Genomic DNA, 17895 nt, shown 5'->3' with positions numbered 1-17895 from the left:
CTAATTCGCAAAATTGTAATTATAACAAGGGGGAGTTGCCAACAGTTACTGCAAATTAGCGAGGTTCCCCACATCTGAAATCAAGAGTCAGATTTCACTTGCCATTTCTTTTCCCCGCACTCTCAATTTCCCCACATTATCCCTCATCTTTTCAACAAACAGAATGGGCAAGGGAACCAGTCACAATTATAAGCATTCAATAAAGGGGATAACAGTGCCTCAAAACCAGCTTTACACGGCACCCACCACAATTTTATATACTTCCCTCCCCCCACCATGCACAGAGCTTTCTTAGTCCCACACTTCCCAACAGATAAGGGGATGAGAATTCATGCTCGTGTCCCACGTTCATCCTTACAAAATGAAGATGCACTTCCACTATTTCAAGGGGCAGGAAGACAAGGACACAGTTAAATGTTTCATTGTTCTGATAGACCACACTAAATTTAAAACCCAGCTACATCAGCAAGGTGTGGCTACAGGTCACCCTAAAACTAGCAGTTATTAAAGGAGGAAGGTCAATATTCAGTTCTTTTAATATAGGCTTCTAAAAAGTAACCTCTCAATACCATTATGTCTCTCGATACCATTATATTCTTGATTATATACATAACACAATCCATAGCATGGATAATAACTTTTAAAGAGAGAGACATGGCTTGCCTATAAATAAGTGCAGAATGCAAAAAAATCAGTGCAAGATTAAGTTAAGTGGAGGCTAAAGAACAGTGGGAGGTGCACTCACTCCCTGAGTGAGAAGCATTATTTCTTGCACTGCCTTTTCATACACTTTACCAGCAGCCCAAGCTATCTTATTGCTTGCTATCAGCACAACATAAGGGAGAAAGTTAAGCTTAGTAAGAAAGGCTGCAGACAGAAACCAAAATTCACCCCCATCTCTTGCTATGAGTGGCAGGTATTAAGAGCCCATCATTGAAACAATAATGACGCATTTTCAAGGCTGGCATAATTACTACTAAGCTGTACCCTTTCCCCCCAGAGGAAAGCAAAAATTAGTGTAATCATTAGCAGGGTTATCCACAGAAGGGGGATTATAGCATTTTGGGTCAAAGGTTACACTGAAAAAGTATGGACGTCAGCTGGCCCAACAGCCAAATATTAACAAACCATTTTGTAACATCATGGCTTTCATCCCTCAAGGATAAGAAAGAGCTTCTTAGCTATGTGCACAAACATAATTAAATCAGGACAGTGAAGAAGGGCTGCCAATCAGCGGAGTTGTGGCTATAACACCAGTGCAAACCTCTATGACCCAGTGACTTAGGGCATTTAAGATGTCAAACATTACAGGCAGAATCTCTTTTAGGGTCTTAAAATCATCTCCCCATCTCAAAAAAACATTTTGCAATTACTTCAATACATGTATTTTAGAAGGGATGAAAGGCTGAATCAAACCTGCTAAGATTCAAACCTGTAGCTCCAAGAAGTCTAGGCATTTGTGACCTTTGTGTTCACAGACCTACAACATCCACAGGGTTTGGCATCTAGAACTGATTTAATTTCAGTATGAAACATGAAAACTTCTGCTAACATCAAGGTTTGTTGATTTGTGTTCTCATCAGATGCTTTGAGCTAATGTATTGGCACAGGGTTTGGCCCTTATGTAGGGAGATGAAGTAAATCTGTTTGTGTCCAAAATCAAAACACATACATCCTCCTTCTTTTCTTTTTTCTTCTTCCTGGGATGAGAGTCAGACTCTTGGGAGGGGGCATTGAGCTCGCTGGAATATTCCCGTATTAACACTTCAATGGCCCCTTTAATTAGCTGGTCTCTTCTCTTTGCTTCTTCATCGAGGGCTTCGTCATCCTCAGTTGTAGTTTCTGGCCTGGTGTTCTAAAGAATAACACAAATCTTGAAGTCAAGCATATGGGACATAGCAGAACGGCATCCAAAATGTTTACTTCATATGAACTAGATAGGTCTATTACATGTATAGTGCCAGGTGAAAAATTATGAAACCATTGTAATAATATGCACTTCAACCAGTTTTGGATGATATATCAATACCTTGCCCAAGAGTGATACACAGAATTTTTCAATTGGCAAACCCAGAAAGTTCACATATATCCCCATCATTTTCTCAAGACAAAAGGCCTTCCTAGCACTCTACCACTTATTTTCATTGTTGGAAGACAAAGCTAAATTAATGACTAAAGCACTGCTTGTTTTGTTTTGTACAAAACCAACCAGCTGACAAAGCTGCCGAGTGGCCACACACACAGCACTGCCTTCAGAAAAGACCAGCTGAGAAGTGCTTGGCACTTGCTGAAGGTCCCCTGTGCATTTCTGGGAAGTGGTACCCAATAACTCCTGGGCGAAGAGAGAAGCGTGCACTCTTGGGTGCTGCACAAAGGTGCATAAGATGCATTTAGGTAGCAAGAGCCAACACTTCCCGTGCCTGCCAATCCTTTATAGCTAAGTCTCTTTTGGCTCCTCTGCCATACCGCCTTCCTCCCAATTTTGAAGCTGGGGCGGTGGCAGGAACCACCATTCTACTGCTCAGATGTACCTTTCAAGCTGAGAATAATGCTTGCCGCTCATCACACATGACAGAGGGCAAATGAATTTGTTGAAGCCTGGCACAAACTTTAAAGAGAATGCTACACTACAATGTGTGCGCTCTCTGAAGAAATAAAAATAATTTAGTGTGGATTCATGTGATATTTTTATGCAGCAAGTACAACATAATACAGTGCAGGTTTCAAATTAATACGCTATGTCAGCAGTTATAGAAATATTCTGTTCCGCAGGATTAAGAATGCTGTTCAACAAAGCGGAGAACACATACAAGGCAACAACGTACCAACCTACCCTTTGGGTCACACATTACCAAACGTATACACAAAGTTTGTCTGCAGTATAAAACAGACTTTTGCATGTAAGTGGTCATATTGCACAATGACAATACATGTGTGTAAAATGCTTTAACATACATATCTGTAGACTCTCACTCCCACCTAGAATTGCTGAATTTCAATTTTCCATGAAAGATGAATGTAACATAGACCTTAAACTATTAATAAAAACATTAATATATACACAGTTGCCTACAAAACTTTAATGAGTATATATTTAAAGGCTTATAGCTTGCCTCTCAGAAGGCTCAAAGGGGCTGACAACAATTCAATCTAAAAATAAATAAATCACAGAATCAAATACAGTAAGAAATGAAAATCCCCACTTTCCTCCTTACAAATAGTAAATAGATAAATTCTCATCTGCACATGGAAGTATGAATGACCTGAGGCCAAGTGGCTTCAACTTGCTCCAGGCCATTCTCAGCCTACAGCCTGGCTGCAAGGAAAACCTAAATACAGAAAAAGAATGTGCATATTACATTTATTTTTTTATCTTCCATCCCATCAAACATTTGTCACTGCTGCTGCTACTGAGGGGCAGTGGAAAAAAACAGGCAATGTCCTATCATGTCCCCCCCTTTTCATACACTTGTATTAAACTTAAATAATAAATTCTTGCCTTAAAAAGAGGGGATGGGAATCTCACCTGAGAATAAGAGATGGATGTCCAGTCAAATGCCAAGTGGATAAAGAGTGAATAGGAAAGAGACAGGCTTATGGAGAAGCAGTAGCTAAGAAGTAGGGGCAGGAGGGGATTTCAGCTGGTGCAGAAGCTGCAATGTCAAGGAGGAACAGCCTGAAATGACCTAATAGGTAGTGCCACTTAGGTGGTAGTAAAAGAAATTAAGGGGGTAACAGTATTAGTCAGGGATGGAAGTTAAGTAGAGCCAGATATCTGCCTTATTTAGTTTCTCCATATTTTAAGACAGCAGGAATTTATGGAGAGCTTTCTTGCCTGCTCATGTGAAATAAATACAGTGGTACCTTGTGTTACGTACTTAATCCGTTCCGGAGGTCTGTTTGTAACAGGAAACCACTCTTAACATGAGGCGCGCTTTCGCTACTGGCGCCTCCTGCTGCTGCCGCACCACCAGAGCACGACTTCCACTCGCATCCTGGGGCAAAGGTTGCAACAAGGGGCATCTACTTCCGGGTTAGCGGAGCGCATAACCCGCAGCATTCATAAGGGGCACGGTACATAACACGAGGTAGCACTGTACTAAAATACTCCTACTTCACAGGCTGTGTATCAAAAGGGTAAACCCTGAACCCCTTTCTATGGCACATGGGTAACTAAATTTAACTCATTAAAAGCTTTTAACTACTTTATCACACAAACGTAGCAAAAAGTTAATAATGCATTAAAACACTTTTTAAGGTGTTTCAGTGAGCGGATTGGCTGTGTTTTGCTCTGGTCTTTATTTATCCCTTCCTTGTCCCAAGGACAAATTATACTGAATGGTGAGGCATGTACTCCTAACTAGGAGCCTGCTGAAGCTGCTAGAGTACAGCAACAATGTAAGCTATGCAAGATTGCTTAAGGTACTACAAGTAAGAAAATGCACTATATTTCACATCTTCTTTGGCTGAGCCTTGGCCATAGACTTAAATCAAGATAAAAAATTCTAAATATTTTGTGTTTTTCTCTAACATTATCATTCCAGAAAAGCTGTATTATTAGGTAAGGTAAAGGTAAATGACCCCATAACGGTTAAGTCCAGTGAAAGACAACTACGGGGTGCGGCGCTCATCTTGCTTCAGGCCAAGGGAGCCAGCATTTGTCCACAGACAGCTTTCTGGGTCATGTGGCCAGCATGACTAAACCGCTTCTGGCACAACAGAACACCGTGACGGAAACCAGAGCGCATGGAAACGCTGTTTACCTTCCTACTACCACAGTACTTATCTACTTGCACTAGCATCTACTTTCTTGCATGGATCCAAACTGCCAACCTTCCGATCGGAAAGCCCAAGAGGCTCAGTGGTTTAGGCCCTTTAACACTGTATTATTAGCAGACAGCTTATTATTAGATACATTTTTTTAAGTGATTTGTGAATTCATGTGTTGATAGGCAAGTCTGTAAAAAAATTCAAGAACTTGCAACTTGTGAGCTTATTTGAAATTTTTGATAATAGTGCACCTGTGTGAAATGACTCACTTTCTAGATTGATTTCCTTATGTTTTGCATCTTAGTCAGGGGCTGACTGTTCTTGGGACTATTATATGCCTTACTTCCTCCAATCTTACTATTTTCTCTTCCAAATACAGTGGTACCTCGGGTTACATACACTTCAGGTTACACACGCTTCAGGTTACACACTCCGCTAACCCAGAAATAGTGCTTCAGGTTAAGAACTTTGCTTCAGGATAAGTACAGAAATCGGGCTCCAGCGGCGCGGCGGCAGTGGGAGGCCCCATTAGCTAAAGTGGTGCTTCAGGTTAAGAACAGTTTCAGGTTAAGTACGGACCTCCGGAACAAATTAAGTACTTAACCCAAGGTACCACTGTACTTAATTGTGAGGGTATTTACAAATGTGATTTGACATGCAGTTTGTGGCTAGGTTCACCTGCTTGTGCTTGTTATGAAGCTATCACTTAAATGGTTAGGTTGAACTATGGTGGCCTGAGAACGTATATGGGCACAGTGCTTGTTGGCAGAGGACATGCAAGCACATGTACAACTTTGCATGTTAAGCAAAGCTTTTCATGCTGGTCATACCCAGCTGGAATCAGATTTTTTTTATTTTGGAGTTGGCAGACTCTACTCTGGATCAGCAAGTCTAGCAGAGAGCAGGGCATCTGGTTTCCTCCTGAAAATGGTTGGGTTTGATCTGAGAGCCTGCAGCTGCTCATCCCTTAACCTTCTGTCAGCCAAAGTTTTATAATCCAGTTTCTCAAGCAGAAAGTGCAGTTTGTTGGGGATTTGAAGTTTACACTCAAATTCTGATCATGAAAATTAAACAAAAGAACAGTGCAACAGTCATCTGCAGAAAAGGTGTAATAAAGTCAGCATAGCAGGTTAAATTGCAACAGAGAATAAGCAAATCAGGTAAAAGAACTAAGAGCACTTAATGCCAATCCAAGTTATTTGTAATTCAATTGTTTCCTGTCCCAGTTTAGCATAGTTACACACAACATACCCCATTGGAAGCCCTTTTCTTCGCTTTCCATTCATCTAGCTGAGCCTTCGTCTTGGCATCAACTTTCACAAGTAGTTTCTTTTCTCCAATTTGGAGATCGTGTAGTAGCCTGAGCGCACGTAGTGTGGATTCTGGTTCTTTATACTCGCAGAACCCAAAGGCTAGGGGATGAATAATTGAGATTTATAAAAGCAAATTTAAAAAATTATATATGCACATGAGAGCAACACCCACACCCACACCCACAATTGCCTTTAATGTCAACTATTTGTTTTATGATTACACCAAATATATGGCAGGACCTCAGTTAAAACACATTTTTAAATGCCTTAAAAAATCTTCAGCCCAATCCCATAAACCCAAGCAACTGCAATTCAGAGGGTGAAGGCTACACCCATCCTGTGATGCTGCCTTTCATCTGAAATCCCATTATGGTCAGTTACTCGTTTTTCAAAAATACTAGGTTGCTGCAACATTTAACTGGCTGCATAAAGTTACAATCCACTCTTCAGTAGTAGGGGAAGCTGGTTAGCATGGCAACATTAATTCTCAGTGCTATGTTGGTACAGTACAGTTGGGCAGCAAGCAGTGCCAGATCAAGTGCCCAGATCACTACTGATCTGCAGTGGAAGGCACAACTTGTGTTCCAGCCGATACACTTATTGACTCACAGAATAGCTCACAGGAAAAATAAAGCCCTTGCTACTGAAGCGTGGGCACTTCAGAAATTTAACCAAGCTTACGTATATCCTCATAGCTATTAGAGGGGAAAGAAAAGGAAAAAAGTATATATACCTTGAAGTTTTCCAGATGCTCCTTGAACTCTCTTCCAACTCAAAACCAAGCCACACTTCTGTAAAATATTTTTAACATGTTTATTGAGGCAATTGATTTTTTTTTATTTTATTTTTTTGCTACTCAGAAAACTTCTCTCACTCTTGAAAGTTCTCAACGAATTTTGTGTCAGTTGAGAAGACATCCTAAAAGAAATTAGCACACCTAATAATTGTGGTGGTGTCTAGTATTTTATTATCACAACCTTGCTAATCATCATTTAACCTCTTCTACCACCTCCACAGACAGCTCCTTACTCCTTGTACATAAAAGTTTGTCTTAAAACATATCCTCTATTATCTCTCAGTGGGTTTGATTATTTTTAAAAAGAGGAAAAATAACCAGATTTTTTAAAATACTAAACAAAATTTCAAGTTACCACTTCCCTATTTATAAAGTGTCTCTTTAAAAACAACCTGGTTTAAAATGAAATATGAATTAAGAACTGTACTTCTATATACTGATAGGGTTGCATCTTATAAAGCACGATCGTACATTGGGACTTGCACTACCAAAATCTGGAGAATTAGGCGACACACCAGAGCAAATTCTGGGGTTTGTATGTGGCTGGAAAGGGGAAAATCAAAATCAAAGTCTCATTCTGCAAATGGGTTGCCAGAATTGGATCTCGCTTATAATTTCTTAAAACCCTACTAATCATGATAATTTATGATCACTTGGTTGGTTAGGTCATGGTGCTGATAACACCAAGGTTGCAGGTTCGAACCCTGTATGGGACAGCTGCATATTCCTGCATTGCAGAGGGTTAGACTAGATGATCCTTAGGGTCCCTTCCAACTCTACAATTCTATGATTCTAAAGGCTGCCATGTTTAAAACCCTAATCTACAACCCTGGTGAGTTGAAGGTCTGCCATCTCCTTCCAAATACTCATTTCCTTGACTGAAGTCTTTGCAATAAGGCCCTGTTACATCTGCTCCTATTATCTGAGGCATAGCAATTAGATATGGCCTTTTCAGTAGTGGTGCCCCAGCTATGGAACTTTTTTCCTAGACAGAAATATCTTTTAAACTTTACACAATGAAAACCTATTCTTTCCTGGATATTTGCCCTTCAAATCCAATCTGATTTAAGTTTTTTTATTGTGCCATTGTAACCCACTAGATAGGAATCTGGTTTTAATTTTAAAATTCATTTGTAGCTCATATTTGATTTTTATTGTTATTATTTTTATGGACTGTATTTGCTATTTCAGTTTCTGATTTAATGTATATGTTTTAGTGTTCTCCACTAAAGAACATAAGGCCAGCCATCCTGGATCAGGCCATTGACCCATCTAGTCCAGGATCCTGTTCTCACAGTGGTGAACCAGCTGCCTATGGGAAATCTTCAAGAAGGACCTGAGAGCAACTGTACCTCTCCCAGCTTGTGTTACCTTTGACATACTGCTAGTGAAGGCATAACCTAGCCTTATTTTCCATGAAAAGAGCTACTCCAAGAGTTTAGTTTGGTAACAGCCTAAACTACATCAACCCACCACTGACTATCTTAACACAATGCAAACAGATTGGTAAGTTAGTAAATTTGTACTTAGCTTCAGGTCTGAAATAATATGTAGCAATAATCTAGCATTTCATAGATTCAGGCAGCCCTGTATTGGGAAATTTTAAATGTCTGATGTTTCAACAATTTTTTATATGCTGTAAGCAGCCCACAGTGGCTGGGGAAACCCAGCCAGATGGGTGAAGTATAAATATCATCATCATCACCATCACCACCACCATCATCATCAAACTGTAGAGTTGGAAGGGACCATGAGGGTCATTAGTCCAACCCCCTGCAATGCAGGAATTTTTTTGCATGTCTATTGGGGGTAGATTATTTATCTTTGTAGGGCAGCCCCTCATGTGTCATGAGATATGGTCTGGATGGCCCTGATCTTGAGGGTGGATTTTCCAGAGGTATGGGGAAGAGGTGAGCTAAAAAGCCCTGCATGCACATGGAACACTTAACATGAAAGAATTTAGCTAACATTTTAAAGAATACAAAAAGTCAATGAAATCAATGAAAAATTAAGCAACACTAAAATCTCTAATCAACACAATGCAAGGTTGCTTTCTAAAAGGCAATTCCACTTACGGCAAGAAGCTGTCGTATAAGCATGTCTGAAGCCTTTTCAGATATGTTGCCTACGAAAACAGTAGTAGTGGGACCGCTGTTTTCATCATTTTCCTTGTTCTTTAGACCTGGATGTTCCTTTCTAACTCCCATATGTTTTCCAACCATTGACACGGTAGTTGGGACCAGAACCTGAAAAATGAGGAACAAATACCTCTTGTGATTTTTTCCCCACTGCAACAATTAGGAAGTTTAAAAAGCACTGTTCCTAAGGTACCAAGCAGGAACTTAGCATTAATTATTTCTGCCTGAACAGATTAGCCTGCAAAGGAAATTTCATACAGTTCCTTTGAGTCGATTCTACTTCACAAATTGCAATACACGTGCTTTATAAATAAAAGCACACAGGAAATAACATATAAGTCAGGAACCTTGTATTTAAATGTGTTACACTGTTACAGCCTTGCAATTTTTCATGCGCATTCTTTTCAAATTCACCCCAACCATAGTTAGTGTCAGTGCAGATCCAATGATTAAACATGGTTAAAGCCAAAAAGCGAAAGGAGGTAGGACTTTGTTTTGGAGGAGAGTGGGTCATGTGTTCATGGGAATGGTTCCCAATTTGCTAACTATGATATGGGATCAGTACAGTGTTACATATACAGTAGGGAGAAGATGAACGCAACTATGCTGTGTTTTAATATTTGATGCTGCTAATTGTGTCTTTATTGTTATTTATTTTAATGCTTTTTTATAAAGTTATCATTTAAATTAAAAAGATATTTACAGTTAACAGTGGCTTATGCGATACTTACAGTTGGTGCAGGAGCCATAATACCCATTGGCACAGGAATCATCGGTGTCCCTGTGAAATAAGAGGTTGCATTAATAGTCTCTGAGAAAGAGCTACCAAAAACCGATATATATTTTTTCAAATCCGGTATTAAATAGGCGGAACAGAACTGTTAAGTACTCTCAGGAAGTATAGAAGCTGCAGGATTATTTTGTTCACATGTCACAAAGAAAAACTAAACACCAACCTAAAATGTTAAGATATTGCTGACCAATATAGAAGAATGAGGTTTATCAGACAAGCTTCTGATAGAAAACTTACCAGGAGGTACAGGTGGAGGAAAACCTGGAAATTGTGGAGGTGGAATTCCAGGCGGAAGTGTTGGGATACCCATAGGAGGGCGATTCAAGTGAGGCGGAAAAGACATTTTTAGCAATAACCTAGAAAAAGAATGAACTTATTAGCTTCAAATCAGTGCTTGTTTACATGTGTTTCTACTCTACCCCTAAATGAGAAAGATGCTTAAAACCAGGTAGAAAACAGGAGCTCTAGCCTAACTCTAGCTGCCTAAGCACATCTTGCTCCAAGTTATCAGATATGAGATAGCTAACTGTGAAACACCTACAGAGAAAGCCCATTGAGCATGGTTCTCACCTCAGGTTGTTGCTACACAAACTACCCCCCCTATGTAGGTAGGGCTAGCAAGTTTTGTGGAGATAAAAGGCTCAGTCGGGAACACAGCTGATCCTAATAGCCACAAAGGCCCGGTCTGGATAAGAATTGCAGCTGAGCTGAATATTCCTTCCTTGCTGCTCCCTTCATTGCACACCAGCTTTGATGTGATGACTCTGGCTTGTATTAAGCCAGAATTCCCCATTATATTCAATGCTGGGTGGCTAATCCTCAAGCCCCCCACAAAGTCCTAGTCAAAGAGAAGTGTCTTCACCAATCTACAAAAAGTCAGCAATGTCAGTGATAAGATGCATCTCCAATGAGAAAATAGTTCTCCCATGGGGAAAGCATCAGTTAGGAAGAAGAAGAAGAGTTTGGATTTGATATCCCGCCTTTCACTCCCTTTAAGGAGTCTCAAAGCAGCTAACATTCTCCTTTTCCTTCCTCCCCCACAACAAACACTTTGTGAGGTGAGTGGGGCTGAGAGACTTTGGAGAAGTGTGACTGGCCCAAGGTCACCCAGCAGCTGCATGTGGAGGAGCGGAGACGCGAACCCGGTTCCCCAGATTACAAGACTACCGCTCTTAACCACTACCACACTGGCTCTCATGTGAACCATATGACACAAATTTTTAAGCAGGCTCACTAGATTCCCATGTGCTTCCAAGTACAATTCTGGTACTGGTGTTTTATATGAAGTGTTAGTATGGCTTTGACTCAGGAGGATTGCTCCTGCTGGATCAAAAGCCCTTGTGCTTGGACAACAGCATCCACTGGATATAACCTACTGTTTTTGAGGTTGCTTGTACAGTGATGCCTCACAAGAAGAATCCGTTCCGCGAGTCTCTTCGTCTAGCGGTTTTTTTGTCTTGCGAAGCAACCATATTAGCGGATTAGCGCTATTAGCGGCTATTAGCGGCTATTAAAGGCTTAAGGGATTAGCGGATTAGCTGCTAAAAGGCTATTAGCAGCTTAGTGCCTTAGAAAAAGGGGGTGGGGAGCGAAAAAAAATCGCAAGAATCGCAAGACATTTTCGTCTTGCAAAGCAAGCCCATAGAGTAATTCGTCCTGCGAAGCGCATTGAAAAACGGAAAACCCTTTCGTCTAGCGGGTTTTCCGTCTTGCGAGGCATTCATCTTGCGGGGCACCACTGTAGAGCTGGAATTTTTGCTTGGATTGTTTTTGTCTGCTGCTGCCCTGTTTTTAGATTTGATGTTGTATCATCTTGGTATTTACTGCTTGCTTGTGTTATTTTATTATTACTACAATAAATAAAATAAAATTTTAAAGAGGTGGCATATAAATTTATAAAACAAAGTAAATATTAGACAAGGCACTTAATGCTTTTATTTGTTCAATTCTATACATGTTTACCTGAAAGCAAGTCCCGTTGAAATCAGTACTTACTTCCAAGTAAATGAAATATGGGTGCACCAGACCAAAAATAACCTAAAGCTCAACAATAAAAAGCATGAAGGCTTGCTCTAACCATATGACCTCAGGCTAAGCTCAGTAGTGGAGCACCCTTTGCATGCGGGTTTCAGGTCCAGTTGTTGGCATCCGTAATGAAAAGATTTCAGGCTGGGAAAGACTCTTAAGTACCAGAAAGCTTTTACCAGTTAGACTGAACAATATAGGACAAGATGAACAAACAGTTGCTGCATCTGGATGACACAAGAAACAATCCTTTATCATAATGAGAATGAGTCTACGTGAGCCTTGGGTTTCCCTAAATCCTCTGAAATAGTCACTAAATTTTTGTAATAACAGTCTGTGTTGCCTGAACCTGAAAAACTACTGTTAATCTTAACTATGATTTATTCAAATAAATTACTTTCCAACCACAGGTAGTTAAGATTAACTAGAGTTTGTCAGATTGGTATGTCACCTCAAGCTGCAGTTAATAAAAAATGAAATCAAAACTGTCTAAAGTCCTCTCTGCGGTACACAAGCTCCAGACTCGCTTAGGCTTATTCTCGTGATATACCAAAGTTTAATGTGATGTCTGAAAGTGGTCAATATAAGGCATCTTCTACATTACAACATGAATGATAATTTAACCAAGCAGCAGTAAGAATAGTGCAAGCGAAAGGTTAACTGATATCAAAGGGATACAGAAGGGTTGACTTTATAGTGACCTAGGGAAGACAGAAGTAGTTGGTCCAAGGAGCATCTGAAGGTGGAAAGGAGTGTGGATTCATGTGCAGAAATGGAATGGCTGGTCAATAAATAAGATTATAGCACAAGGCAGGAACGCAGGCATGGGAAATAAAGAAAACAAGTTGAAAGACGGAGAGATAAAGGAACAGAGAGAATCTTGGGCAGTACAGTAATAGAAAAACAAAGGGATGGAAGCCCCAAAAATGTAAAGGAGAAAAACACTCTTCATCTGTCTGGCGTGGAAAACCTAAATATTTGGGGGGTATTAGATGCTGTTCCATGAATCAATCTTCTACCAATTATGAGTAAACATTTAGAAGATTACTAAAAATATTATTACTGCTACTCTTTGTTCCAAAGGATAAATTAACCAATAAATAATTAAAATCCTATTTTTAAAAGGCAGGATTGGCAATCATACAATGGATATATCACTGACATATTTAGAACACCTGCCTCCTGCCCACTCCCGTACATACAGTATTGATTTAATTTTTTGGATAAAGTCCATGCTCAGTCACCAAGCTCACCACTTACATGCGCAAGTCCACCACCTCATTGCCTGTTTGACTGTGAATGTATGAAGTGAATGAAACACCAAACGCCTGACTTCTAGTTAAAGCCAACTGAGCTTCTGAATCTGGCCTGGGAGGATATGTGCAACCAGTGCAGGTGTTTCAGCAGAGGGGTTATATGCTATTGGCCATCTGTCCCCATTAGCAATCTAGCCGTGCATTCTGCACTAGCTAGAGCTGCCGGAAAGGATGGGCCCACATGCAGCTCATTACAGTAATCCAGTTACCAATGCATGGACTATGGTGGCCAGAATATTCCAATCCAGATATGGCGTTAGCTGGTGTAGTAGGTGAAACTGATCGAAGACCCAACTTTTGTATATTGCTTAATGCCAAAACAAATTTATAAAGGGTTTGCAAGTAAACAAATCAACTACTGTACAACTATAAACACCCATAATTAAAATATAAAATGTAACACTTAAATCACACCAAGTACATTCTAAAGAAATATTTATACAGCATGAAAAATTGACATGGTATACTTTTTAACCTCTCATTACATGCATGCCATAGTCAAACAGTTTAGGGTAGCATTACATTTTCTAATTAATTCCCCCTGCTCAGGAAATCCACATCCTATGTAGAAAACAATGGGGAACATGTGAAAGCAAGTCACGAATGAAATTACAGAAGTGTTAGGTCTGAAGATTACAAGAGGAGCATTCTAATTTTATTGCTGGAAGGAAGGTTAGCAGGCAGGAGTCGCAGAAGTTCAAACCAGTTATAGCCATATATAAACAAGTTAGCAATAAAGAGATAAACCTGGAAAGACTGAATGACTGACAAAACTTGGCCAAAAACCTTGGCATGGATGGAGAAAAGTGCTTATTCCTAGAAAGCTGCCTTAAAATAAAGAGTTCTGCCATTGTCATACATATAAATGTAAAAAAACCCCAAAAAACTAAAAGATTTGTGTATTGAATAAATGCCAAGAAATAAAGGAATAAATTAAAACCTATTTCTGCCATGTTGAACTCTGGATACTGGCAAGACAGCTAGACAATAAACAGAGCTCAGGAGGATTCCAGGAGAGAGGGATGCAGGTGAAAATCACATCAGAGCCATCAACTGTCCTTTGGGAAGGATTCCAGGAGAGATGGGAATGCAGGCAAAGACATCGCTTCTCGGCCTTTTGGCTAAGATCAAGTGTGGGAATGCAGGCAAAGACTACATCAGAACCTGCTCCAGTAGAGTTTTCCCTCACTTCCCAGAGGGCGATCTACCACCATATGTCCTGTGAAAAGAATCCCAATGGTTTTGTATGTTGCTACTTCTTACCATGTGTTGCTTTACTTTTTTAACATAGATTAATGTTACTTATAAGCTAGCTCGGAAGCATGTGTATCCTGAGAGGTGAGATACATGTGTGTGTAATAAAGATGAGATTAGGACTGAATTTCCATTTGCACTTTGTTGAGAGTAAATTCCATGAAAAACTACTTCTGAGAAGACATGTGTAGCACTGTCTTGCAAATATGGCATTTTAATGAATCCAGCTTTTATGATGAGGCTGTTCAGTATGTAAAAAGAGAAAAAATAAGGAATTAAAGGATGAATTCCATAGAATTCAAAGTTGTTGTTTTTTTTTGGGGGGGGGGGGTCAGATAGTAAAAATCTTGGACAAAGTCAGGCTTTTAGATGCATGAAAGAGAAAAAGTTCCTGGTCATGTTATATGATCCCAGAATATTTTCCATTTCTCATCTGCTGAAATAGTTTTAATAAAGTTTAAATTAAGAGGGACATAGTCATACACCAAGCAATCCTATAAATACCAACAGGTCTTTGCAGCTGTTTAATTTTTGCTTATCAAGTCATCTTAATGTTAATCTGTATTTTAAAAAAATGATATTTCATGTTTAACATGTATATATATCACCTTGAAATGTATGGTGGTATAGAAAATATATATATTTATATAAAATTATATAATTTTTATATTATTTATATATATCTATAAATAAAAATAGATGACCAACAAAATACCGTACTTTTCTGTGTATAAGACTAGGGTTTTTTTTTTTACTAAAAAAAGTTTAAAACTGGGGGCGTCTTATACATAGGTAGTGGGTAGGGGTGACAGGTGATTGGTTGCAGCCACAAGCTGCAGATTTGTAGTGTGATTGGTGGCTGCGGCAAGGGGTTCTTTGTATTGGCTGTGGGAAATGGGTGTGTGATTGGTTGCTGTGTCAAGGGCTGCTGGGGATTGGCTGCCACAGAGGCAATTGTGCTTGCTATTTACTTCCGCTGTTGGCGATCGGGCAGCCTCCTGTAGCTGATGAGATTGTTAATGCAATCGCTGGGTTAGTGATTTACTGCATTCCCCCCAAAAAAGTTCAACAACTTTGGGCCATTTTCCGAAATTGGAATCCCGAAAAATAGGGGCGTGCTATACAAGGGGGCATGTTATACATGGAAAATTACGGTATTTGCAATACTATTATGCTTAGAAAAGAAAAAAAATGCCAAGACTATATAGAAGTTTGTTTTGATACACCTAAAATTATGCTATTTACATTGTATTAATTGTTTTAAGGCACTCCTCTTCATCCTGCTATAGATAATTTTATGCTTGAACAAATATCAGTAATCAGTCTGCACCAGAGATTGCAAGTTTGGATTAACTGGTGGCATCTTGGTTTAAAAAACAAGAGATTATAGATGCAATAGTTAGCATTTTTCTTAACATTTTATCAAAATGTTGCCTAAACACAAGTAGACAACTAGTTTAAGAGTCACCGGAAACAGAGCCAGAGGACTATGATTTTGGAATTGCATAAAAAGATCTGAAATGTTCAGTGTCAATTTGGAGATATTTAGAGATAAAAAGCAGTCAGACCACACGGCCTTCTAGTTCAGCAATACCTAGGCTGAATGGCAGTGTCTCTCCAGGATTTCAGACAAGAGTCTCCCCCAGCCTTACCTGAAGATGCTTGGAACTGAATCTGAGACCCTCTGCATGCAAAGTTGATGCTCTACCACTGAGCTATGATCAATATGCCAGCTCTCCCAGCATTATTTCTGCTGCAAGTCTAATTCATACCAAGTTCCATTGGGGTTTTATTTCAGGTAAATGTTATTAAGACTTAAAACACATTTCTCACACACATAATGGAAAACCTCCACTGAAGCTTTGTAGATTTCATTACCGTTACATTCCACAGCCTTGCCTGCAATAAAGGAACAATAACCTGCTACTTAAAACCCAGTTATGAATGATTGATCCCAACCCCATTATGTGGGCATGTTGCAGGTACCTCTATGAGATTATCTGCATGTTCAAGTATAGAAGCTGCAGGATTATTATTATTTTTACACGCTGAACTTGAAAGATAGCGAAGTTCAGCTTGCTGCTCAACATTTTGGAATAAAATTACCCATTTGCCAACGCACTGCCATATAGAAGCTTATTTTGCACGAGTGAAACCTTTCAAGAACACTGCGCTTTAACAAGCTGACAATTCTGCCTACGGTGCGTGATCTGCGATGGCCCCATTCACACGTACGAGTCAAAGCTTGGTGCTCGTCAAGCTCTGAACACGCACGTCGTGAATCAGGCCCGTGTACAAAACACGCAGGGGGCTTCCAGGAACACAACTATAAGGCTTCGTTCTAAACGGGCTAAGTCGCAGGGCGGTTGAGAGTGTGGCCCTCCCTTCCTAAGAAGCTCTCGCCCACTAGCGCCCCCCATCCTTTCCCTCCGCCCATCCGCTAAGAAAGGGGGGAACCTCCAAACAACCCCCTCCCCGCGAAAGAGGACCCGATCCCGCCGCCCAGCTCCCCCCCCTCGTGGCCTGTAGGTCGCGGACTCCGCCATTCCCCCTCCCCCGCGGAAACCAAGAGCGGACCCCCCCCAACCCACTCGACCCGCTCCCGCCCCCTGCTAGAGTGGCGCCCAGTACCGCAGGTGCCCCATGCCGGCGAGGCCCGTCATGTCCTCGCCCCCTCCCCGTTCCTTGAGGAGGATTAGCGGCAGCGGCCCGGACGTCACCCGCCTCTCACCGCAAGCGCTGCCGGAGGAAACGAGGCCTTTCCCTCGCGACGCCTCTAAACCCGGCAAAGGCAACTAGGCCGCGAACGCACCGCAATGAGCCACAGGCGCCGTCGCGTTACGCCGCTGGTCACGTGAGGGGCCGCCCCTTAGCGCCTTTCGTCAGAAGACCGGGCTGCAGCGCGCGCGCGGCCGACCATAGAGAGAGGCGCTAGAGCGCCCCCCCGTACGAAAGGAAACAGAAACCTCTAGGAATCACCTCAGCTCTTCCCGACGGCCTGTCCGCCCGTCTCTCAGAGGGTAGAGTTGTAACTAACTAGTTTTCTCATGGAGAAAAATCGCCGAGGGTTAAAGCTGAGTTAGAGAAAAGTGCGAACCTCTGCCCCTGCTGCAATGTTTCCTAGGAGTAGCGGCCTCCTTTGGCTCACAGAAGAAGAGCGTCAGAAGGAATGAAGTCTGTGGTGCATCGCGTCAATTACCTGCAAAGAGGGCGGCGAGCGGCTTGACGGCTCTGTCGCCATCTTTGCTGTGGGCAGTCAACACTACCGCATAATGTTTTGCGGCGAGCCGCCATTTCCCGGTCACATCTGAGCTTCTTTGGATTCTTACCATGGAAAACCAACATTGTAGAGCGTCTTCGTTCTCATCGACCCCTTCATACATAAGCATACGCCAGCGCTTCAAGCGAGGCTATTGGGGCTCTCTTCGTTTGCGAAATGGCTTCCTAGACACGCACAGCCACGATAAACATTCAGGAACCCTGAACTGTA

At 41.1% G+C, this 17895-nt stretch overlaps 1 protein-coding gene across 5 annotated transcripts in view; it reads right to left on the bottom strand.

The window, feature by feature from the left end:
• RBM25 (RNA binding motif protein 25) overlaps positions 1-17317 on the bottom strand; it is a 33732-nt gene extending 16415 nt beyond the window's left edge. The window contains exons 1-7 of one of the 5 annotated variants that reach the window (XM_083398426.1): positions 17137-17317; positions 10048-10166; positions 9749-9798; positions 8955-9125; positions 6817-6874; positions 6022-6182; positions 1673-1855 (exon numbers count right to left, since the gene is read on the bottom strand). In XM_083398426.1, the coding sequence (XP_083254552.1) occupies positions 1673-1855; positions 6022-6182; positions 6817-6874; positions 8955-9125; positions 9749-9798; positions 10048-10153 (729 nt within the window). In that variant the 5' untranslated portion in view covers positions 10154-10166; positions 17137-17317. Of the gene's footprint in view, positions 1-1672; positions 1856-6021; positions 6183-6816; positions 6875-8954; positions 9126-9748; positions 9799-10047; positions 10167-17036 lie in introns of all 5 variants that reach the window. The other 4 variants (XM_083398427.1, XM_083398429.1, XM_083398428.1 and 1 more) reach the window with 4 other exon arrangements.
• Positions 17318-17895: the final 578 nt, after the last annotated feature.

This window comes from Podarcis tiliguerta (genome assembly GCF_965153285.1).
Source record: "Podarcis tiliguerta genome assembly, chromosome: 1".
Lineage (NCBI taxonomy): Eukaryota > Metazoa > Chordata > Lepidosauria > Squamata > Lacertidae > Podarcis > Podarcis tiliguerta.
The sequence above is the reverse complement of the archived record's forward strand: the minus strand, read 5'-3'. Positions and strand labels throughout refer to the sequence as shown.